This window comes from Hipposideros armiger, unplaced genomic scaffold (assembly GCF_001890085.2).
Source record: "Hipposideros armiger isolate ML-2016 unplaced genomic scaffold, ASM189008v1 scaffold_290, whole genome shotgun sequence".
Lineage (NCBI taxonomy): Eukaryota > Metazoa > Chordata > Mammalia > Chiroptera > Hipposideridae > Hipposideros > Hipposideros armiger.
The window spans coordinates 1,368,895-1,393,895 of NW_017731640.1; the positions used below are offsets into that span (position 1 = coordinate 1,368,895).

The 25,001-nt window shown below is 46.8% G+C and overlaps 1 protein-coding gene across 1 annotated transcript in view; it reads left to right on the top strand.

The window, feature by feature from the left end:
• Positions 1–25,001, top strand: part of DENND1A (DENN domain containing 1A) — a 493,284-nt gene that overhangs the window by 420,560 nt on the left and 47,723 nt on the right. The window contains exons 13-18 of the mRNA XM_019658787.1: positions 6,622–6,726; positions 7,115–7,202; positions 9,617–9,657; positions 12,024–12,095; positions 13,323–13,379; positions 21,869–22,000. Coding sequence (XP_019514332.1) covers positions 6,622–6,726; positions 7,115–7,202; positions 9,617–9,657; positions 12,024–12,095; positions 13,323–13,379; positions 21,869–22,000 — 495 coding nt within the window. The remainder of the gene's footprint in view (positions 1–6,621; positions 6,727–7,114; positions 7,203–9,616; positions 9,658–12,023; positions 12,096–13,322; positions 13,380–21,868; positions 22,001–25,001) is intronic.

A 25,001-nucleotide genomic window follows, 5' to 3' on the forward strand; every position in this document is an offset into this window, starting at 1 on the left:
TGGGGACACTGAAGGGGAACTGGGGTCCCATTCACATGAAGGCACCCAGTACTGCTCTCGGAGAGTAACGTGAGGAGTGAGAGTATGGGGGGGGGGGGCCAGTGGACAGTCCCAAAGTTCTGAAACGAACGAGTGTGTAGACGAAGTGGATGGGAAAAGTCACTGGGGAAGGTCACGAAAAGCCTTAGTGTCATACTGAAGAGTTTAGAAACCCCACTTCCATCGACCCACAGACTTGCCTGAGGCTGCTCTGTGCTGCAGAGTCAAATGGCAGTCAAGTGCCAGAGCCCCTACTAAGTATTTAACCGGGGGTGGGGGGTGGGGGGGGGAGGTTTGCGACGTGGGCAGTTACAGGGCCCTGCGCTTGGTTTAAGGTCTGCTGTCACCATCTTGAATTCTTAACCATTTTACCTTTGAACCTGTTCTTGATGAGTAAGGTCTGACAGGACAGTGGAGCATGCGCAGAGGAGATACGCACAAATGTACGTTCCCCCACAGAGCCTTGCCATGCCAGTCGCGTGGAGCTTCTCGATGCCCCGTGGCACAGAGTGGACCCACAATGAGAGCGAGTTCAGCAAGACTCAGAGCACTTACGGGGAAACATGTCACTGGCCACCACTGAGTACTGACAGCCCCAAGAGGCCACACTTGATTCCACACCCAAAGAAGGCAGTGGTGTTCTAAGAAACACAAAAAACCACAGAAACCTATCATAACTCTTATTCACGTTACTTGCTTGTTTGTATTCGCCAACCATTTATTGTGAGAATGGTGACACAGAAGAAGAGATGGAACAACCATTGTTCCTTTTTCCTTCTCATCAGTAAGCTGAAGGTAGAGAGTGTTACTAGAACGTGCGTAAATCAAGAGCTGAAATACAAACAGTTGAGTTGGTTTTGTGCAGCATTTCCACTGTCTGGTAGGAACAGAACACAAATGCATATACGCGTTACAAAATATGATTCCACATATGTTAGCATTTAAAACTGGCATCGTACAATATAAAGTTGAACAGTAAAATCCATGCTAATAATTTAAAACTTTATTTTTCTTTACATAGAATGACATTAAATAGTAAATTTTAAAAACACTACGGTAGGTCTAGAAAGAGACTGTGAAAGAAAGAAAGAAAAAAAAAGCTGCGTTTAGTATGACACTTTTATACTTAGCACCTTTTTCCTGCATGTTCATTTTGCCCTGCGTCCCCCAAATTGTGTTGCCAGCCTGGGTAAAACCCAGCCTCTGTCCTCAGGAAAACAGCTGTTCGTGGAAAATCTGTGTGGAATATATATTTATTGTTAGTCTGTTTTAATCTTCCAAGCAGTTCTATGAGGTGGGCCAGAACTGAGTTTGCCACAACTGAGGAGACACAAGTCACCTGAGATCACATCGCCAGGTGGTCACATGGGTCAGAGTCAAGGTTTAAGTCCTGGTCTTTCTGACTCTAAGACATGTTCTCCCTCCTCCATGTTGTGTTACCCTAAATGGTTCAAACTTGAAAAAAAATTTATCAAGGGGTGTGACCGGTTAGCTCAGTTGATCAGAGCGTCGTGCTCATAACACCAAGGTTGCCAGTTCGATCCCCACATGGGCCACTGTGAGCTGCAACCTCCTTAAAAGAGTCAACTATGCCCTTGTAGCATGAAAGCAGTGTGTAACCAATGACCATGGCTGTTCCCCAATAAAGTTAAAACATTTTTTTTAATTTTTAAAAGCTTTTTAAAGATGCCTTTAGTAAAAAACCCAAATCCAGCCCTCTGCTGTGCCAGTTGTCACACTGTACTGTATTATTTGTTTCCTGAACTATGCAGGATTCCTTGATAACCAGAGCTTTTCTTTTTGACTTTTATTATGGAAAATTTCAAATTTTTACAAAATAAATAAACTCTCATGTATCCATTGCCCAGCTTCCACAATTATAAACATTCTGTCACTCTTTTCCTATTGTAATTTCAAGGAAAAAAATTTAATTATGGTAAAATATACATAGCATAGAATTTGCTGCCTTAACCATTTTTAAGTGTAGAGTTCAGTGCCATTAAGTACATTCACATTGTTGTGCAACCATCACCACTATCCATCCCCAGAACTTTTATCGTCTTGCAGAGCAAACTCTATATCCATTCAACAACTCCCCATTCTCCCTCCCTCCAGCCCCTGGCAACCGCCCTTCTCCTTTCTCTCTCTGTGAAATTGACTACTCTAGATATAGTGGAATCAGACAGCATTTGCCCTTTTGTTACTGGCTTGTTTCACTCAGCATAATGTCTCCAAGGTTCATCCATGTTGTAGCATGTGCCAGAAATTCCTGCCTTTTTAAGGCTGAATAATATTTCTTTGTATGTATATTTTGTTTATCTGTTCATCAGTGGACACTTGGGTGGCTTCCATCTTTTGGCTATTGTAAATACAGCTGCTATAAACATAACATTCTGCCATTCTTGTATCATTTACACGTTCATCCACTCCCCACCTCTCACTGGATTATTAGTATTACTCAGAGGAGCTGTATTTTATTAATCTTTGTATTCTCCTAACACAAAGCCTGGCACATAGTAGGTGTTATTTTTTTTAATGTTTGTATGAATCTTCCAAAATTATCTGGGTGTTTTTTTTTTAATTTTAAGCAAGGTCCATAAAGAGAAGACATCTCCTTTTTTTCTTAGACTCACAGAGGAAATGTGCACATAAAATTTTGATAAAAATTAAATTTGTGAATGAAAACCGGAATGTAATACTTTCAGTATGGATCAAGAGAAGTTGCTAGAGCACCTGATGGCAGATTTTATTTGTATGCCAGTACCCACAATGCTGTGGGTAAAAACCATTTATTTCTGGAAGCATTAAAAACCATTGGAAGCACCAACCTCACCTATTAAGGATTAACTCATTAATAATGGAATTTTCAATTGATTCTATATGTCAAGAAGATAATCTGAGAGTAAAACTTGCCTTTTGTAACCAAGTCCTTGATAGGGTTAAGCAGCTTTGTTTAACTGTCGTTCGGGTCATGGATGGAAAACTCGACTAATGTGATCTAAGCTTGAAAGCTCACGGCCTGACTTTCTTGAATTAATGTCGATATCCGCCAGTAGCCCAGCACCTACAGTGTCACCTAAGAAGACAAAAGGTTTAACCAGCCTAACAGGAGAACTAAATCAGCACTTCTTACAAAGGAGGGAATTAACAAGACACCTTGCTTACTGCTCTCCACTGCAGAGTGGAGTGGGGGCAGCCATTGTAACTACAGGAAGTGGGATGGGCAGGCTGGTGTAAATGGCTTGGCATGTGGGGTTGGGCCCGTGACCGAAAGAGCCTTCCCAACAGGCTTGCCTGCTCCCAGGAGCTGTTTGTCTCAGAGAGGCTGGTGCTTTGAGTGTCCAGCAGGAGAACCTGAGGGGTCCCCCTTTGAAGAGAACGCTCTTGCTCTCCAGCAGATGCCCAAACAGTTACAACTGAGGCCTCAGGAAAAACCCATGTCTGCAGTGGACTGCATGAGTGATGGTGACAGCTGGGCTTTGGGGGCCACCCAAGTACCCCGATTCTGCCATTTATGGGTTATGTGACCTTGGGCAAGTTATTTTATACAGGACTCTGGGTGACAGTGTCACTGCCTTTCAGGACTCGGATACAACAGTTGCTCTGAGTGGGTGGGATTCGCTCACCTAACACCCGTGCACCCTTCCAGGCCCCGGGGCCACATGCCCACTTCTCACATTCCCTGCCCTGCTGCTCTGGGAGGATTAGCCGTTTCCTCTGTGTGGTGGTATCTGTTTGACCAACACTCCTCATGTTGTTCTGCAAGCTCTTTGCAGAAAAAGCCTCATTGTCACGTTTCTCCTGACTTTCCCTTCTGTGTCCATTTCCTTTTACCCGTTTTTATAGTGCAGACATCTGATCCAGGGGATGTCACCTCCAATCAGCAGACAACTGGCCCAAAATGTTCGTGTCTCCCCAAAGATGAGATTCTTTCTGCTCTCCTGCAGCTAAGTCCTGCCTCAAGCTACCCTCACACACATATCTGGTTGCAAACTCGCTTGAATTTCTTGGTCCTTCAGCAGGTGTTTCCTTCCTGGCAATGCTGGGCCAAAGCTCCAGGAGAGAATGCCAACTCAGTGAGCACTTCCCTCCCAGACACAAGTATCAGTCACCTGGCATTGTGCTCTGAGACCTCTTTCCCCATCAGGCACACAGTGTTTCGGCCACACTGAGACCACAGGACTCCTGTGACAGAAACCAGAGTCAAGCTCATTCTGTGGTTCTTTAACCAACGTCCCTGAGCTTCTAAGTGGTGCTAGGCTCTGCGCTGTCCCCAGCGAATGTGGCGATGAGTCCCGCAGGGCCTGGGGCATGTGATCAGGAGATGCACTTGGAGCATAAGGTGTGTGGGGGAGCAGAGCAAAGGGACGTGAAGGGACTCCGGAGAAGAAAGCCAGGGTCAGCATAGGGAGGGTGTTTGCTCAGCTAAGGAGTTAAGACTATTTCTTTCCTCTCTCACCCAGGACCCCATGTGTATGTCATACTTGCTGCTAGGTATATAATATTGAGCAAAACAGGTACCGTTCCTGCCCAGATGGAGCATATAATCTAGTAGAAGAAACAGACATTAACCAAATTATCATGCAAATGTAACATCTGTGCAATCAAAACTCTTTAGCAGGACAGTGACATGATGCAACTTGTGTTTGAGAAATTACTCTGCCCAGAAGAATTGGAGTAACTGGGGGGAATGGAGCAGGAGGCAGACAGAGTTAAACCTCTTCCACTGTCATCAGGCCTGTGCCAGGGTCGAGGGCAGAGAGCGGGGACAAACACGGGACACTTCACTGGTGAAATGGGAAAGGCTTAGGAAGCCTGATACGTCTACTGTGGGTAGCTATGGAGAGAGAGAGAGAGAGAGAGAGAAGGAAACGAGCAAGGAAAGGAGGGAGACTGATTTGGGGTGCAGTCCAAATGGGGTAATAATTGTGGCTTTGGGCCATTTTGAGCTTGAAGTGCTAGTGGGCCATCTAGGTGGGGATGGTGACGTATGGGTTTGGAGCTCGCTAATGTCTGAGCTGATGATATTTATTAGGAGTCATTCGGTGTATGAGTTCCACTGTGCCCATCATAGAGGGGGTCACCCGGAGAGAGAATTAATTGTCCTGCTGTTGTCCCAAAGGTGAGAAGCAAAACTTCAGGCCAGGGAATAGCATTCTATTTGGGCTTCTGTTGATTATCACTAGCTGATCTCTCAGCTGTTCGGCCAGGAAGGTGTAAATCCATGCAAAGTAATAAATGGCCTGAAAATTCTTTTTCCTTAGGAACTGCTTTGCTTTTTTTTCTCACAGACATTGTAAAGTTTGCATTGTTTCCCTTCTTGCTTCAGCAGGCAGGAAGCTCAGAGCTAATTTTTTAACTTAATTTTGGAAATCATATAGGACCTGTGTCTCAAGACACTCTTTCCTCAAATAATTATGTTTTATATATTTATGTCTTTTCCAGCTCTGATTTTTTTCTTTATGCGCTCATGTAAACTGCCTCAGATCCTTTGTAAAATTAGGTGGGGTGTAACTGTATAAAAATAAACATTCCCCTCACCCTATCTATTTTGGGTCATCCTTGCAGCCTATGTATAATAAGTCTGCCCAGTTGCTGAGCTAATATTGGCTAGATTTAAGCAGGTGGAACGCTTGGAGTTTACAGCAGCTAGACAGTAAATTTAACACGTAACTCATTAAAACAGGATAAAAGTGGAGCTTCAAACATCTCTGTGTTTACCACCAAGTCTGTGAAGGGCGGGGTACCTTTAATTCAGTTCAAGATATGAAAGTCTGATCTTTCAGAATTGAGAATATGCCGCCAAAATTAAAGACTCGTCTGTGTAGATGAGCACTCCAGCCACCTTCAAAGAAGGACTGAGGTGTTGACTACAAGATGGGGTATTTTTAAAGCTCAGGGTGTCATTTTCTTGACTCATAAAATGTAGTTTAGTAAAAGCAAACTTCTTTATTAAACAGCATAAGCACAACATTGACTGGATGGTAAATTTTATTTTTGATCATCCCTGCCTTTTTATGTAAATATTTTAAATTTATAATTTACTATTGGTTCAGATGACTGTATAAACTGTTTTTTGAACTGTGTCCCACAGCTGGTGCCTTAGGGACTGCAGAGGTGCTGGGAGGGGGAAGAGGGGAGACCGCCAAGCAAGGAGAGCCCAGGCCCCACCCCCTGCCCTCAGCTCCCCCCAGGGCAGCTGTTTTCTGTGGCAGGGCTCCTTCTGCATAAGGTGCCACCTGAACAAAGGGTTCCACTCCTGAAAGTGAAAAGAAACGTTTGGAAATCTTCACATCGGAGGGCCCATCCCACTGACTTGCTGTTGGGATGTGGAAATTTTGGAATCTGGCCTTTGGTTCCATCTCTGCCTGCTACCCGCCCTGTGACTTTTGGGGGCCGACTTCCTCTCTGACACAGCTTCCTCATCCAGGGGATAGAATGCCATTGATGAAAATAGCCACTTCCCCAGGTACACGAGGGTCTGGTTAATCTAACGAGATGTAGAAGCGCCATGTAACCGAGTTTAAGACCAACCACTCTCCGTCCATTCCCCTAACCATCCTCTCCCCTCTGCGTTCCCAGGAGGAGCCAATCACCTTCTGTGAGGAAGCCTTCGTGTCCCACTATCGCTCTGGAGCCATGAGGCAGTTCCTGCAGAATGCCACACAGCTGCAGCTCTTCAAACAGGTGCCTGGCCGCCCTAGCTTGGCCTGCGTCTGGATTCCGGGTGGGCTCCCTGTCCTCACGGACCACTGGGGCCTCAGGCATGAATGGGACTCAGGCCTCAGCCGGAAGAGGCTCAGGGTCCTGGAGGGGCACTGGCCGCGGAGGGTGGTCCGCAGCCAGACTGACCCTTGCAGACGTGTTGTGTGGTTTTACAAGTTATCACCAACATGCAAAACATGCAGCCAGTGTTCAGAAACTCGCCTTTTTTAAACTCACAGTTCCCAAAGCCCTTTCCTGTCTCAGGAAACATGGTAGTTCTTCGGTCATACACTAGCGTGCCCAGCTGAAGGGTGGTTTTTTCCTTGTTTCTTGGTGCACGCTGTTATGTTTTTGTTCTTTCTTTCTGTAGTTTATTGATGGCAGACTGGACCTTCTCAATTCGGGCGAAGGTTTCAGTGATGTTTTTGAAGAGGAGATCAACATGGGCGAGTATGCTGGTGAGAAGCCTTTCGTTTTCCTTTCTGTGGGATTGGGGCGTGTTCGCAAGGAGCGGCGGGGACTTTTTTTTTTTCCTTCAATGGCTGTTAGGGAGGCTGAACTGATTTCAGCCCTGGCCTTGAAGTGTTTGAGGAACCCCTCTTCATTTTATGATGAGATGCACATTGGCCCACCTGAAATCCTCTGTCCTGGGGTCAGTTGCTCCTGGGGGGTAAGGGGGGGTAGTTAGACATAGTGGCTGCACATTCAGTGGGAAGCACACAGGGCGTCACGTTAGTGGGTCAGGACACTGCCTCCTTAAGCCGTGATACCCTGGTCGAGTCATTTCACCGCTCTCTGCTGATGCGCTGCTATCTGCACTGAGAGTAACTGCCTGCCTCCCAGGATTCCTCCTGTGATTAAGTCCAAGTCCACAAGGAAAGGTTAGTGCAGCTGCCCGGGGCCGACCCTGGCACAGGATCAGTGCTCAGGAAACGTCTCTCTAAAATGTGAGAATCATCACACGGAGAGTGCGCGGTCTCTCCCCGCCTTTCGAACTGGAGGGCTCATCCTCTCATTTTTCAGAGGAGGCATCTGAAGCCCAGAGAGGTGTTAGTGGCTGCCCCTGCCTCCTGAATCCCCATCGGCCTTCTTTCCAAGTCCCAGAGCCTCGGTCTTTGGCAATGAAGTAAAAACTAAGAGGAAAATAATAATAATCGTGCCGCTGCCCCCTTCTTGTGGCTGAGCGTGTGTCTGGTCTGGACTTGGCTGATAATGCACCTGGCGGTCCATAAACTCATAGAGTCAGCATCCGCTCCCCTACAGAACCCCTGTTACAGGCCCAGCCAGGCTGTGCTGCATGGAAGGCACGATGAATCAATAACACCAGCGTGCAAGTCCGCAGACAGCAGTAGGGGTCACTACTGGGCATTTCCTGAGCACCCGCCGTGTCCAGAGCTCTGGGGAGTAAGAAGTGAAGGACCCAGTCCTGCCCTCGAGGAGCCTTTAGCCGGGTAGGAGAAAGACATGCATCACTAAGGACAAATACAGATTAAACCATCGCAGGAAAAGGAGTAGAAACAGGTTTTGTGCAGTTAGAGCAGGGCTCTAAGGATTCTCACTGTGTCACGGGAAAGCTTCACACAGGAGGCGGGTTTGAGGAGCGTTCTAACAGTTGAATATTTGTTCTGAAGGGGTGGGCTTTATGTGTCAAGCCATTGAGAGCGCCTAGAAAAGCTGCCTGCTGATAAGACCTCCTTATCCCACCAGAGAAAATGAACAGATTCCCCCAACAACGCCTCCTTTCTTTTTCCCTGTCACCACGTAAGAGCACTGAGCACCGAGTATGTGTCCTGCCGGGTGCTTCCCCTGGGACACATGGCCCTGTGACTCCTGCCCCAGGTGGCTCACAGGATTTCAGAGAAGGACTTCTGAATGAGAGTTACCTACTTTTGAAGGCTGTTCAAACAAAGGAGGAGTAGGAGACACTCACAGAGGAAATGACATCTGAGCTGGCTATTGAGTGTGCTCAGCAGGGACGGTAGGGAAGGGTGGCCGGCTGAGAGGGGAGCAGCATTTACGAGGAATGGAAGACTGCGAGGATGCCTGGTCAGGGAGCCCAGGGTGGCTTCTCCAGGTGGGAGCATAAGGCAGCACAGGATGGAGAGGCAGAGGGCGGGTGGCGCCCAGACAAGGCTGGAGAAGGGAAGCACGGCTGCTGAGGGGCCTGCCCTCTATCCAGCAGGCAGTGAGGATTTTTATTCAGGGCCATGGTAGGATCAGATCTCCGTTTGAGAAAGAAAACCTGTGGTGGCAACCGGCTGCCGCCTCCCTCAGGGGTGGGTCCTGGGGCCTCCCTGTGTTTCTCCAAGTCCTGCTTGCCAAAAGTTACATGAGGACATGTAACTTCTCTTTTAAAAAAAAAAAAAGATTTTATTGGGAATTGGGGGAGGGGAACAGCATTGGGGAATCGGGGAAGGGGAACAGACAAGTTGCTGTCCTTTTGTTCTTTAGTCTAGCTGTGGAAGACGTCGCTTCATTGGCCCATGTTGGTATTGTGATCATTACGCTCTTCCCGGGTGAGCCAGATCGGTCACTGACCTCTGGATGGCCGCTCATGGCGGCTCTTGGCAGCTCACACCAGCTCCTGGCCGCTCACGCTGGCTGCCAGCCACTCACGGTAGCTTACGGCAGCCCACTACAGCAGGGACTGCAGCCTATGCTGTCGCCGGCCACTCACAGCAGCCCAGCTCCAGGTCGAGCTGTTGTTCACCAGCTTAGCTGTAGAGGGCAGTGTCACTGGCCCTCATGTGGGATCCGAACCAGGGCCCTGCTGCACAGAGCTGGCGTCCCAAGCCAACTCCTAACCAACGTGCCACTCGGCCGGCCCCGTAACTTCTTTAAATGATAGCTTCTCTGTCTCCTCTTTCCCCAGGCAGCGATAAACTGTATCATCAGTGGCTGTCCACGGTCCGGGTAAGTGTGCACCCCCTCAGAGCCACCTGGGCCCCCCCGGCAGCCCTCCCCTTCTCCTGCCACCCACAAGGCTGTCATTCGGCCCGGGGCATTCCATTCCCTCAGCTAAAGATGCTTTTGTTTATAAAGCCAGGTGGCGACTAGCAGGATGGGCATGTTCATGGCCATCCCTCTGAGGGTGAGGAGAGCCAGGACAAGCTTCCTCACTCCAGGAAGCCGGCCAAGGCGTGTGGAATGCATGCCGTCACCTCAGAGGGCTTCTGGGTGTCTCCTTCTAGGGCCAGTGCCATTGGGAAATTTTCATGGGAAAAACCAAATGTATCCCTCTTGCTCTGCAGCGTTGTTCACAGCCAGGGCTCCTGGGAAGCTGGTGAACACATCACCCAGAGGGTTCTTCAGCCCCTCACTGTTGTTGAGAACAGTTTCTTGTTGTGTTGGAAGCCAAGTGCTCAGCACTTCAGAAGCCCCTAAAGAATTCAAATCCATGCCTTTCTCTCACATGGGTTTACCAGTGACTGTGTACTGCGGCCAGTGTGCCGGGTGCCATGCTAGGGACCGGGGGTACCATGGGGAGCAGGCACAGGCCCTGCTCTCGGGGAGCTCCCCGACTTGTTTGGGAGGGAGGCACGTAAACAGGCAACTCCAGCATAATGTGATAAGTGTTCTCTCCTGCTCATGGGCCAAGCACGCCGCTGCCAAGGCGGGTCCCTTGGAAGTGGTGCAGTTGGCCGAGAGTGAGCAATAGCTCAGTGAAAGACTTCTTTTGTTCCTCGTGTATGGCCAAACATGGCACTTGGCAAATCGTAGACAAGCAATAAGGACTTGTTGATTGATTGATAAAGAGAGTTTTACTACTCCAAAGGACCACTGAAATAGAATACTGAGTAATTTTGGAAAGCAGTATGGAATAAATGAGTAGGTGAAAATTTCATATTGTCCTACAACATAGAATGCTTTCTAGGTCAAATTGTAATGTTTTTAATTAAAGCTTAACATTTCTAAGATGGGCAGCTACCAAAACTTGTGGTAAAAGTTAACCCCAATAACTATATTATTAATACTATATCTCATTCTTTTATATACCCACTGGATCCAGTCTGTCTGTTCAGATCAGTTGGAATTATCTTTCCAAACCGCTGCAAATCTGATTATGTGATGCATTTGATTGAACGCCCTCCAGAGTGTGTCGACTCCTTCTCCCGGCCCTTCCCGAGCTGACCCCATCTGGCCTCCCAGCCCCGTTTGCAGTCCCTCCCATGGTACTCTGGCCACTAGTTACTCAGACATGCCGTGGCTTTCAGCTTCTGCATTATTTAAGGTGCTAGTTCCCACCCCTAGGCTGGCCTTATCCTTCCGATCCCCCGCGTGAACTCCTACTCATCCTTCATGGACCAGGCCCAGCGTCTCATCGTCTAAAGCCTCCTCTGGCCTTCGTGGCGATGGCCGCCTCCACGCCCCTGTGCACGCAGCCTGGACAGCTCCCACCACCTTAGGCTGTTGCTGTTTACCCTGCTGCACGCGTGGCCTGGAGGTCTTTGAAGGCAGAGACCAGCCCTCCCGGGGCTCAGTGCCCTCAGGGCCTACCAGGGCGCCCCCTCCATGAGCCCTCACAAAGCGTCTGGGCCCGTGGACCTCATAGCCAGCCATTGCCTCCTCTGTGCTGGGAGAGCCTTTCCTCCCCGCCTCTTCCTCCTCCTCTTCCTCACCCGCTCTCCTAAAGAAACTGAGCCAAGTAATCGGTATGTCAGATTTCTACTAAAGCCATGATTAACATTTATAGCTATTCATTCTTCCCTTTTCTCAAGATATTGAAGTTAAGGAAGGCAGCTTACCAGAGTGGTTAAAAAAACAACAACAGAAAACCAGGGTGAGAAAGGAAGGTGCCTGGCTGAGGGTGTCATAGTCCCAGAATAGCCAGATCATCCTGGCTAATCAGGTTTTCTGCCCCGGCTTGCCATTAGCTATAGAGTCCATCGTTATGAAACCTACCTTAATGCTCTCCGTGGTAACTAGGATATCTTGAGAAGCCATAGATTACTATGGGGGAACCCTTGCCTCAGAGAGCCCATGATGAGCTTTCCTTCCAGCCAGCGGACAGGTGCCAAGCCAAATACCAAACTCAGGGTCCCGTTCAGCTAGTTATCACCATCCTCATCCCAAACCACCCCCGCCCCCAATACCCACCCATAGTGATTCTGCTGTGGCCAGAACTAATTGCCCGGGACCAGTAACCATCTAGGCCTGTTTCTCTAATTAAATTACACACTCTTGAAGTGTTGCTTAACTCAACTAAAGAGAAGAGGTCTTTGTTTGTGTTGGCCTACCATGTCTTCCGTCCAAATTGCTAATTGACGCTTTTATTATAGAAAGGAAGTGGAGCAATTCTGAATACTGTGAAAACAAAAGCAAACCCGGCCATGAAGACTGTCTATAAGTTTGTAAGTACTGGTCTTGGTCTCAGGACCCAAAGAGATCTGTTCCTTAGCATGACGAAACTCTTAAATCTACCTGATCCTGAATAGAGATGACCGGGGCCCCTGTGCTGTTTCCTACAGCTCTCAGTGCTCTTAGGATTAGTTAGTGTGGATTTTTTATGACCAGGTCAGTGACATTTTTAATTTAAAGTGTTTCTGCCTACAGTTGCTGCAGTAGGGAAACGGGAGGCTACTGTTTTAGCTTTTAAAACGGAGGCTGGGTGGCTAAAATTCTGGCCGCTCTGTGCCTGCGTCCCTGAGACCCGGAGGCGTGGCCTCTCAGGTGTCCTGACAAACCTTTCCTATGTGTACCCCTGTTATTTTGTCAAAATAAAGCAGCTCCTCCTTTGCAGGTTACTGAAGAATGTTCATGGTGGGTCACACCCCCTAATTTTTGTCCCAAATTCATCATCTCTCTCATCACTGCCCTATAGGAAATATACTGTTTGGGAAACTCGTACCCACAGCAGCGTGACAGTAGGAGAACACGTCCGTTCCCGATGCTCCGTCTTTTACAAGCCTCAAGTATTTTTTTCCTCATGATTTCTCTTGCTTGCTAATTTGACTCAGAGCCACTTAACTGGGGTGGTTTTGTTTTATTTCCATTTTTAATTTTGTTAGTCCTTTCTGTGCTTAAACTGTAGTTATTTTAGCGGGGTGGGTGGCTGCCAACAGCACCACACAGGTCTAAAATGACGGAAAATAAAAGCCAGGGTATCTGCCGAAATGAGATTCAAGAAATGGTACCGGAGAAACCCAGCCATGTGTCTGTTCAGGCCGTTCAGCCTGGGCAGAAAATTGGTCCTGAGGCCCTGCCCTGGCGAAATGTAATAGATATTCTGAATCTTGCAGCCAGAAACGCTGCTGCTGTCCTCTTACCGGTAGCTGTCACCAGGCTGCTGAGATAAATAATTATAGAGTAGATGAAGGGCTTCATAAACGGGGGGCAGCGGGGAAACTTGTGCCATCAAAATGCAGAAAATAAAGTCTCTGTAGCCTCTTTAAGGGATTTTTTTTAAACCTTTTAACATTGTATTTGTTTTCATAGCCATTATGTTTTCAATTTGATGATCCCATTTTTCCTTCCTTTTTCTAGTAATCAGAGAAGGTGATTGGCGACGGACTAAAATCAAGCATAGTCCCTGCTGGAAACAGAAAGGGAATCTTAACTTAAATTAATTTTTCATGCAGGCAAAAGATCATGCAAAAATGGGAATAAAGGAGGTGAAAAACCGCTTGAAGCAAAAGGTACTTGAAGTTCTTATTCAAAATGTATAAGCACCGTGTATGAAATGCGTGGCCACAAAAAGTATGATGTGATCAATAGAGGGCTGTTTGATACAGTGTTGTTAGCACACTTCAAAATGCATTACCAGCTGTCCGGGAGCTTTCACACTGTTATAAATATTCACAGACAAAAAAAACTGTCTTCAAATAACATTAAGACTCTGTCTTAAACCCACAGAGGCAAGCAAGTTCAGAGTTACCATCCTCGGTCTGTCCCTTGCCCACCCCACTGGGCCCGGGTTCACTGTAGAAACTGGCTCGGCCTCCCCACCTCGGCACCACCCCCTCCTACAGCTGACCTCTGCCCTGGGGCTGGTTGTAACCAAAACCGAGAAGCGTCTCCAGGGAAATGACTACCAAGGTCCTGGCACATATGTGACCACCAGGCAGACACAGGGCGCAAAGGGTGGGTTTGTAGAGGATGCTGCGGGCCCGCTTCACAGTGGTGGTTTTAACCAAAGAGCCCAGCAGTTCATGTTTGAGACTCTTGAGGGGCCAGGAGAGGCTCTGCTGGTCTTATTGGACCACGGGTAAAATTGTGCGAAACCATACAGGCTGCACATCCTGGCTAAGAGTCCCCCTGCCTGGTGCTCTAGACTTGTACAGGGACTAATGTAACACAGAGGGCGTGTTCATATGATTACGAATGTCATCGCCATTGCTATTGTTGCCACCCTTAACTAAGCACTTACCAAGGATAGCCCAGGCTTGGAACTTCTGCATTTAATCCTTAGAGCCACCCTGGGGGGTATTAATGCCCATTTCATGTGGAAGGAGATCACGGTTCAGAGGTGAAACCATTTGCCCAAGGGTCATGCTGTTTGAGCTGGCAGAGTCCGGATTAGATTCTGGATCTATCTACTTCCGCGGCTGTGCTCCTGCCACTGCAGTGTTTTGTCCTGCCTTCCTGAAACAAGTGGTTTGGGGGTTTCTCTTGCCAAAAGATGTTTGGGGTCGCTTCCTTCATGACCCCACTCACCTCAAATGTGCCAGCCTGATAAGGGCCTGTGTCTATCTCGGCAGTTATTTAAAAATTGAAAGCAGTTTTAATTTTATGAAGTCAGAAAGGACCTCCAATTAACTTGAAGTGGCCGAAGGAATTGATTCCTTTCTTTTAATTGCAAAATAATTCGCTCTGACTAAGCATTTAAATTCTTAGCTTCAGCTGAGAGTGAGTTTTTCACAGCTGAGATTCATGTCCTGAAATAAAACTCCTGTGCTGTAAATGCAGATAGACCTTAACTGTGGGCTACTGCACCCTGCCAGAGATTGACAGGTGGAATTCTCAGATGTTACTTAAGTCCCTAAATATACCTTTTTATGTCCTATCCCAGTTGCAGGTGATGAATTGGATTGCTGATATAAAATAGAGTGGCAGGGAGGGGGAATTCCCTCCCCAGGTTTTCCCTCCTTGATGACTAGATCCTAGGCTCCGGCTGGTATTAGAATATTAGTGGAAGTAAGCAAAGAAAGGAGTCCCCCCTCGGGCAGAGGACAGACGTGCCTCCCTGGTCAGATCTGCCCCCCGCAGGTCACTGCCTACCTCCTCATACGTATAAGCGTTAAGAAAATCCCCTTTTTGTGATGTGTAACATTTCTGCAAATAACCCGTTAAGCTCAGGTGTTTTGATGATGTTGCTCAGAGGTCCCCTTAAACCACCTAGATCTCTCTCTTTCCTCACCATCTACCTTTCCTTTCTGTCCTCGGAAGTATCCAAAGCAGATTTTTTTTTCCCTCCCCGTCTCCTCCTTCCCCTGCCAGCCTTTTCAAGAATAGCTTCAGGAGCTAATGTTCTATAGAGAGTGTCAGTGCTTTTCAGGTGACACAAATGGTGAAGGCATTTTATAGAAATGTGGCTTGTCACCATCGGACTGTTGACAGATCCATTAGTGCACCCTTTTCAATTTTCACTTTCCCCTGCTCCGTCTTACTGATTCCTCCAGACTTGATACTTTGCAGTTGTTCTTGGAGGAGCTCTTTTGTAATGGAAACTCCAGCATTGTTCCGTGCAGACAGGCCTTGGTCTTCTGCAGGGCTCTCCAGCTCCTTTTCTTGGGCTAATTTAGGATCTGGCTTCATCTGACCTCTCTCACCCCAGTAGAAAATATTTCCATGGCTTTTTTTGTTCCCCTTCATATGGCAACATATCTGTGTGGCTCCCCAGATACGTGTAATGCAGACATCTCAAGTTTGGTTTCTGCTATGAAATTGAGGCAGTTCCCAACAAAGATCCAATTTTCAAATGTGCTGGGCTGCCACCTGGCCTCTCACTCTGCATAGCAACGGCGGCCTCGCACATATAATCAAGAACCCACTCTTGCCCTCTGTGCTCTCGCCTTGGGTTTGAATTGCAAATAGAAAATGTGGGGCCGACCTATGGGGAGGTCACCATGGTGTGTGGAGGATCCATCTCTAATATGACTGAGCAGGGCCCCTTCTTCATCCCTTGTTCATTTGTGCTGCAGATTTTCAAAGCATCGGAAACAGGAGCTTTCAGGGTGTCCGTGTGCGTGACCATTGGCAAATGACTGTACTAGACACTGTCATGTGGCTTTATTCCATCCCTGCTCTGCGTCAGCCCAACGGCAAAAAAAGAAGGATGGATAACATATTTCTCTGGATAAATGGAACGGGGTGGTCAAGTGCTTCCATAGCGTGGCCCCCTTTGAGGTCTGACTTGCTCAAAATTAGGAAGAAGAGAAATGGTAAAGACGCTGCCCAGGCGTCGCTTTCTAAAGGGAAAACGGAGCACTGTCCTCTAGAGCGCCTCCTGTCAGACCTGGGCTCGTGACTGTCCACAAATTGCATCCCGTCGCAGCACCACACAGGCTGGCATTGGAATGCCCTGTTTCATAATAAAAGCGATGGCTGCACACACGTCCTCCTCACCTGCGGGGAACACATAAGGATGTCTTTTTTTCTTTCTTTTGTTTTCTTTCTTTGTTGGCCTATTGGGGAACCCCTGAAAAATGATCTTTTTTTCTTCAGTATCAAAATGATTTCACCAAATCAACCCATTTCACAGCTCCTTTTAAAGTTTCTAAATCTTTGCTCTTTCAAAGATGAATCGAGCTTGCTGATTTAGTTTCTGTGATTCAAAGGATCCAATCCACAGCTGGGTTAGTGAAGACTTGAGTTTCTGGCCAGACATTTCCTAGTGGATTGAAAGGGGTGAGTGAGCACGTGTGGGGCAGGGAGATCTAGGTAGACTTGTAGAATAGACATTTTCACACCTTATTACACAACCGTCAGCTCCCTGTCTCCAGTCACATTGAAATACGCTGCAGCCTCAGTCACAGAAATTCCAGCTTTGGATACTATGTTGATATCAGTATTCATATTTTAATTTGCTATGGTGTGAAGCGGACTGGAAAAGAGGGCGCTGCCCAAATCTGAAAATGGAGACCAGCCATCTATCTGAGTCAGAGGTGGTAAGGCCTCCGCCCCTCACCCACAGGGTTCTCTAAACCCCAACACTGTGGCCTGGTGTTTCTGAGGCAGACGAGCTGGCTTCAGTGCTGGTTGTATAACATAGTAACTGTGTGACCTTGAGTCAGTGACTTGACCTCTCTGAACCTAGTTTTTCTTATCTATAAATTAAGAGAAATTAAGATTTTTTTTACTGGATTGTTCTAATGATTAGAAGAGGTAATGGGTTTAAACAGCCACATTTAGTAGCCACCCAGTAAATTCAAGTTTCCATCCTGTCCGTTTTCTTATCCCCCACATCTGGAGAAGCCAGTCTGCCCAAACCACCATGTCCATGGGCTCACCTCCCTTTCGGCCATCCACACAGCCACTTGAGCTCCCTTTCTAGAACACGGCTCTAACTGAGCCCTCTCCTGGTTAAAACCTTTCAGACTTCTCAAACCTTCTATCTCCTTGGCCAGAGTGTTCCTGGAATGCCTCAGCTGCAGGACCGTCCGCCACCCCTTAACCGGCTGTGCTTTCCAGCTCCCCTGGGCTGGGAATGCTCTACTCACATCTCTGCCTCATGGGCCCACATCCTCAGCTCCTTCCGTGTCCAGCCCCCACCCAGCTCCTACCCAAAGCCACTGAGAGGCCCCGCCTCCTCTGGCCCCTGCCTCCTGGCTTCTTGTGGCTACTCTGTCCAAAGACCTCACATGCCGTCCCTGCCTTCTCCACAGACAGGCAGAGATTTGATCTCAGGCACGTTGTTTGATTGCAGCAAATGCTTAGGGAAGGGATAGGAACTGAACTATTTTCTGACCCCTTTGCTTTACTGAGAGATGGGAACTCATAGGACCCCAGTGCTCTGGGAAAAGATGTGCCACCCCATGGTGGCCTCTGACCTGCAGCTCTGTCTGGTGTCCTTCTGTGTGACCTTCAGGAGGGAACAGATTTACCCTCTCCTGTCAGCCTCTTGGTTTTGCTTTTTTTAAATGACATTTCGATGGTCAGGTGGTTTTTTTTTTCTGTTTACAAACAAAAAAACATTTACTGAAGAAAATAAATATCAGACAAGCACAAAGAAAATGATCTCATTTTGTAACCTGCATTTTTACTCACTGTATCCTAAACATTTCCCAGACACTGTTTCTTCCACATGTCATTGCTTTAAATAGCTACATAAAATTTTATCTGATGGGCATATATATATTACTTAATCCCATTGTTAGACACTCAGGTTAGTTCCAATTTTTTTTCTAGGCAAATGCCCTCACAGATAAAACCTTACAGGAATTCTTAATTATTTCTTCAGGATAAATTTCTAGAAATTAATGGACCAAAGGGCATGCCCCTCTTTTAGGGTTTTGATATAAACTGCCAATTCGTATTCCCACTGGAGGCTATGAGAGTGCCTGTTTTCTTCCTGCCCTTTGCTGGCAGCTCCTCAGTCAGCTCTTAGACCACGATTTCTTTAGTCATAGGTACCAAGACTTGGTGTTACTGGATCCCTACTATGTGTAAGATCTCCGCTAGTAGATACCGTGGAGGATGTGAACGGGCCCTATTTCTTTCTTAACTGGGGCTCCTCCCAGACTCTGCTCTCCAGGGATCAAGCAGTTGTGAAATAGTGTAGGAGCTAATACGCTGGTGGGACAAGCCTTGGGACTTTGTAAGAAGTCTTTAGCATCTTCATTGAGGTCTTCTAACTAAATAAAAGTAATGTGCTGCACTGCTTTTGATACACAAGCACATGAGTATATTAGACATATTGGTCTTCCAAATGTGCAGCTCAACTTGACAAAGATTTATCTGAAAGCATGGGCTGTATTCAGGGCTCTGGGGCAGAGAACCCAAACCCCAAGGAATTCACAGTCTGTAGGGATAAGAAGATAAGTAAGTGCCCAGATATCGTAAGGCATGGCAGCATAGCCTCATGTAAGGAAGGGCGTTTCTGAGGTCACAGCTGATGACTTGCTGAGCACCTCATCTCAGCACACCTTACCTTGTGCTAGTGTTAAGGTTGATAAGCTATTTTTTTTTAAGATTTTATTGGGAAAGTGGGGGAGGGGAACAGACAAGTTGCTGTCCTTTTGTTCTTCAGTCTAGTTGTGAAGGACGTCGCTTCACTGGCCTATGTTGGTATTATAATTGTGCTCTTCCCGGATGAGGCAAATCGGTCACCAGCCGTTGGATGGCCGCTCACGGCAGCTCATGCCAGCTCACGCCAGCTGCTGGCCACACACGGTAGCTTACAGCAGCCCATTTCAGCCTCATTGCAGCCTATGCCCTCGCCAGCGACTCACGGTAGCCCAGCTCCAGGCCGAGCTGTTGTTCACCATCTTAGCTGTAGAGGGTGCAGCGTCACTGGCCCCCATGTGGGACCCAAACCTGGGCCCTGCTGCTCAGAGCTGGCGTCCCAAGCCAACTCTTAACCAACGCGCCATTCGGCCGGCCCAAGGTTGATAATCTTTAAGTGCCAGAAGTCACATAGCTCTGGGTTCCTACACTTTCTAGCTGTGTGGCCTTGGGGAAGTTGCCCTCTCTGAGCCCCCATTTCCTCACCTATAAGAGGATGAGACTCCTGTTTACGTCATGGTTGTTGTGGAAACTAAGTGTGATAGTGAAGGTCAAGTGCTGGAAAAGTGCCTGCCAGTAGGAGGCGCTCACCACAGGGCAGCTCTTTTTCAGACAGTGCACTTCCCATTTTGCAGCAACAAGGATCTAACGTTCAGTGTGCACAGTACTGTAACATTTTTCAAAGCTCCTCGTCCCATTTAACCCATTGTCCCAGTGGCTTTGAAGTTTCCCAAGCAGGTGGTGGTCTCCCCATTGTAAAAATGAAGAAATAGGTTGCAAAGAGGTTGAGCGAATTGGGAAGATCAGACAGCTAGTTAGTGGTAAAAACAAAACTAGAAGACAGTGTTTTTGCTCATAAGCTTAAACTAAGACCCTTTTCCCAAAACTACCACATTCATTTTTTTAAATAGCCGTCATCTTACAGTTTTCATCACTATTAATATTTTTACCATATCACCTTACTGCTCCTTTTTTTCCAGCCAATCATTCACACACACATGCAGTATTTTTCCTGAACAATTAAATAAATTTTTTTACTGTTTGGCTTTACTCGAGCTCTTGTGTCTGTCCTCCCGGTAACCCCACTGGATCCAGGATGCCCCTTTTGCCCTTTGTCACTTTCTGGCACAGAAGGGGCCCCTCCCCCTCTTTGTTCCACTTGACCGGAGCACCTTAGGGCAGCCCCTTTCCAAAAAAGCCACTTCTAATTGGCGGTCGGCAGCCTCTCTCATCGTTCAGCCTCAACCAGGCCAACACTTGGGGGCCACTTGATGCAAACCTTGCCTGCAAAACCAGAACTCCTCATCCCGTCTTGTTACCAAGCAGTACAGAGGCTGCAGCTGGGTGTGTGGGGTTGACTTTACATACACATGTATGTCGAAAGAGAAGTTCCTGTAGTTTACTGAATACCTTATTAGTAGGTCCTCAATTATTACTGAGTACCATATGTAGTACATTACTAATAATGTTCTAGACACTTCTACGTTACATTATCTCCTTTACTCCTCGTAGCAGCCATACCCCCATTCTACAGATGGGGAGACTGAGGCTCACAGAGGTTACATATGTTTCATACTTAATGTGTTATTATTCAGTAAGGGACCCCTTTCCTCCATATGCCACCATTCTCTTTGGCTGAGAAATTAAGAGCAACCAATGGTCAAGTCTTTATGTGCAGAACTTAATGAGCGCTAAAGGGTGTGTGTTTTGTTGACCAAAGTGCGTATTTATTTTTGCAATTAAAATAATGGGAATTGTGTTATTTCTGTGAGTTATTTCACTTGAATAGTGATTTAAATGTATTTTATTTATATATGTATTCTCTGCCTTGCTCCACCAAAGATTTAAACAACTTTCATGGCTTGAATTAAGGATGTGGCCCTCACTGCAAAAGCAGGTACCCAGCGAACCATGTATGGTCGCCTGCCAGCGTCAGCCAAAGGAGCCCTTACCCGCCTTTTGCACGTTGGGGTTTCTCCTTTCCTTATCATTTGACTTCAACAGAAGCACAAATTAGATGTAAATTTCTGAATTTAAAAATTACTTTGGCTCCCTAAATTTTCTCCAAGTCACAGAACCCTAACTCTGACTTCAGTGTCTTCTAGAAAGACAAACGGTAGCATCACCAATAAACAAATGTGGAAGAAATGTCTGCACTCTCAAATAATCAAAGTAATGCAAATTAAAACAACAATGAGGTCTAATTTTTCACCTCTTAAATTAGCGATACATTTTTAAAACGATAAGGCTAACAAGTGCTATGAAACGGATAACACATCCATTGCTGGCAGTGGTGTAAATTGGAAAGCAATTTGGTAGAATGAATAAAAAGCCTTAAAAATGTTTATATCTCTTGACCTAGTAATTTCATTCCTAGGGATTCCCATAAAAGAAATAATCCAAAAGAAAGAAAAACTGCAGTGTGGTGTTTGGAGGGGAGAAAGTAACAACCTAAATGCTTGATAGTGGGAGAATGGCTTATTAAATTATTGTATATCCGCTCAATGGAATATTATGCATCCATTAAAATTATCATTATAATGACTGCAACACCATGGAGATGTTTATAATATAGTAGGAAAAAAATAGAATGTAAAATTATGCATGAGCTGTGATTGCAAGTAATTTTTAAATGTCTGCATGTGGACAAAGTGAATATGTAAAACTGAAAATAGCCGTGTAAGGTAGTATGATGAAAGGGGTTTTTCCCCCCCCTCCAGTATTGTGAACTATTATGTTGTCTTTGTAATTTAACATGTGTGGTTTTGATTTCTCTAGTCCTTCAAAGTCAAAGAGCCAAGATAGCCTTCCGTGTCCCTCACCCCTAGCAGGATAGGTTCTAAATGACCCAGAGGGAGTTCCATGGCAGGCCTGTTAGCGTTGGGGTTGGAGGCAGCACCTGTGCTCACCGTAGGTGCCAAGACCCTGACACCGCCCCCTCCCCATTGGCTTCTCCCCACAGGACATCGCTGAGAATGGCTGTGCCCCCACCATGGAAGAGCAGCTGCCAAGGACTGCGCCATCCCCGCTGGTGGAGGCCAAGGACCCCAGACTCCGAGAAGACCGAAGGCCAATCACAGTCCACTTCGGACAGGTATGTACCCTGGGCCTCTGGCTGGTCTGGGTTTGTCTGGGTTTGGTTTTTAGCAGAAGCTGTAGCATGTGCAGCAGGCGGTTTTCCATTTCAGTTCTCTTTGGCAAAGCAATTCCATGGAGTTTGCACATCTTCGAATGTTTATTTGGTGCGAACATATTCTGAAGGGGAATTTTCAAAATTTTGGAGGAGACAGCATGGCTGTGGTCACAAACTAGCTGAACTCCTGAGTGAAGCCATTAAATGCAGCTGCTGCCTCCCCAACTCCAAGGCACTCCGTTTAAGGTGCCTCCGTTAGCTAAGCATCTCATTAGAACACTTTAGCATCTCAGGCCCTTCTTTGCACCTTCAAATAAAAGGCAACAAGCGAAGTCTTAAAAAAAAATCAATTAGGAGTTCTTTATTAATGTACTTCCTGAAAATCAATATTGGGAGTCGTGCGTCTCAGAGTAAACACCCCACACTGTGGTTCTAGAGAGATGCGGTTCTTTAACCAACTCTTCGACAACCTGAGCGTTTGAAAATTGTCTATTTGATTTTTTTTTCTCTTAAGTAAAACATTGTACTCTGTATAGAAACTGACATTTTTTTATCCATTTCTATCGGTGATTATATTTTTGGTTGCAAAAATATATATACCCTCCCCGACTTCTCTTGAATTGACTCTCTCGGTTAGCAAAAGTCATGATTTTTTGGTTTAGGAGAAATGGCTCCATTAGCAAGATATGCCTGTAACAAGAATTTGCAGGGTTATTTATCCTGAAATCACCTGAATCTTTAGCCATTTATTAGATGAAGCATGATTAAAATAGCCTATGATGTTATCTTAGATGTGACTGCTGTTTTATCACATAAAGGAGCTAGAAGCATGCATGTAAAATGTTCCTGTTTTACACAGACTCTTATCAAGTGCCTACTGTGTACCAGGCATTGGGCTATTTAGAAGTGAGGAGATCTAATGCAGTTGTTGCTGTGGGTTATAATTGTCAGGAGTGAGTTTGTTAAAACATAAGAATCTTCCTCTGCAATCAATAATTTCAGATAACACATTCATACATCTTAAACTTGGGGAGGTTCGCCCCGCCCTTTCGGATTTTACACTTTAAAAGGGATGTTATAAAAATTGAAATGTCGCATGAGAGAAATGTGTCCACGTGGCAGTGCTCATTTGGTTAATGGTTCCCGTGAAATCCCTGGCGCTTACACCCCTGAGGAGCTGCCTCCCGGGGCTGAAGCTCCGATGGAGAGCCCTGTGCCCCGGTCCTCGGCTGGGCTTGCTGAAAGCCCAGCCCCTGGTCTTCGCCAGAGTGGCATTCCAGAGCCAGCTTCCTGCCTTCCTTTGTCCTCATTCCTGCACACACTAACCTTCCCATGAAAAGAGCCCCTCGCTGGAGTTTGGAGCCCGTTACAGAGAGAGAGGGGGCGGGGGAGAGGGATTTCATGGTGTTAAACATTCCATTTTCGAAACACAAAAAAGGAGGCCCTATTTGAAATGGAGAAAGACCTTCTTTCCATTTCAGCAAGGAGTAGAGATGCTTTAATGTCATTCCCAGCTAAATGCAGAATAAGAGTGTGTGTGCACGCGGGTGGGGGATAAACAATTAAAAAAGCCACCCCAAACTCTGTTGAAATAAGAGCTGTCTGTGCCTTCACAGGTCTGTAAACTGGAGAGGATGAAAGTGGCTTTTTTTCCTCCCGTTTGTCACTTCCCTCACGTGGCTGCCAGCCAGCATTATGCAAGTGTGCAGGAAGGCAGGGTTTTTTTTTTTTTAATGCATGCATGCGGATTAAGGTCAAGCCCCGAGTATCAGCCATGCAGCGGGCTTCCCCCTTCCAGCTGCAGCCGCAGAGCCAACCCACAGCCTCGAGATGCCTTAATTGAGACGTGCTGTCAAAGTGACAAACACATTTGCATACAGTCTACACTCTATTTATTTTCTCTGGAAAGGTCTACAGTCTGCTGTTGGTTGAACATTCTTAATCAGTTTGCTGTAAGTGAACTGCCAGCGAGCTCACTTGTGCTGGCCGCTTCTTCATTAGGTGACAGATTAGCCGCCGGGGGGGATGGGCCCGGGAAACCACAGACCCTTTCTTTTAACTCTTTCCAGCTTTGGCCCCGTGCTAGGTTGTCCTTCAGCCCTTCCCCAGGCGCAAGGTTTGATGGGCCACTGACCGTAATGGGCAGCGTTTCAAGAGCGCCTGCTACTGGCAGGCGTGAGTTTTAGGGACTTTACACTTAACCCTCTTCTCCAAAAACAGTCTTTTGAGTTCCATTTCAGAAATTTTGCCACTCTCTCTTACCTTCTGTACTATTTTTTTTTAGTTGGTATTTTCCTTTAAACAAACTCAGACCTGACATCTGTACTAACTTTAGCCTCGTCTTAAGCGATGATGTTGGTAAAATCATAGGTTTGATATACTGGTCCAAGTTTCTCCTAAGGCATATACTAAAAAAAAAAAATTTAGGTGTCCATTTATATATTACCTAAGCCGCTCATGGAGCCCCAACGGTATCCATTCTCCTCTGGAAACATGCATCATTTCTGCCCCTGGGAAAGGATCATTGGCTGCATTTTGTGGTCGCGGAGCTGGAGCTCGGGCACCTGAAGGCACCTGCCCAGGACCACGTCACCAGCACAGACACCCAGGACAGCCTGACCACAGCTCCTTCACCAAGCAGAGACTTCAGCTGTGTGATAGTTCTGCTTAAGCTGTGTCCCAGTACAATCATTTGAACCAGCCGGACAGTACACGCCAGCCCCAAAAAGACCCCTGCCCCTCTGCCTTGAGTTTGCATTTCTGTGGATTTTATTCTTTAACAAAACTTAGCTTTCCGATGGGGGCAGAGGCTGTTGAAATTGTGATTAATTCAGCTCCTCCACCTCGCAGAAGCAGTGCCCATGTGGCCAGCCAGGAGTGCCCCATGGGGACCTTTGGCAGGGTGACAGGCATCCTGGTGAGGCCTTTGCAGAGCCCTCAGACAGCAGCTGCGGGGGTGGGG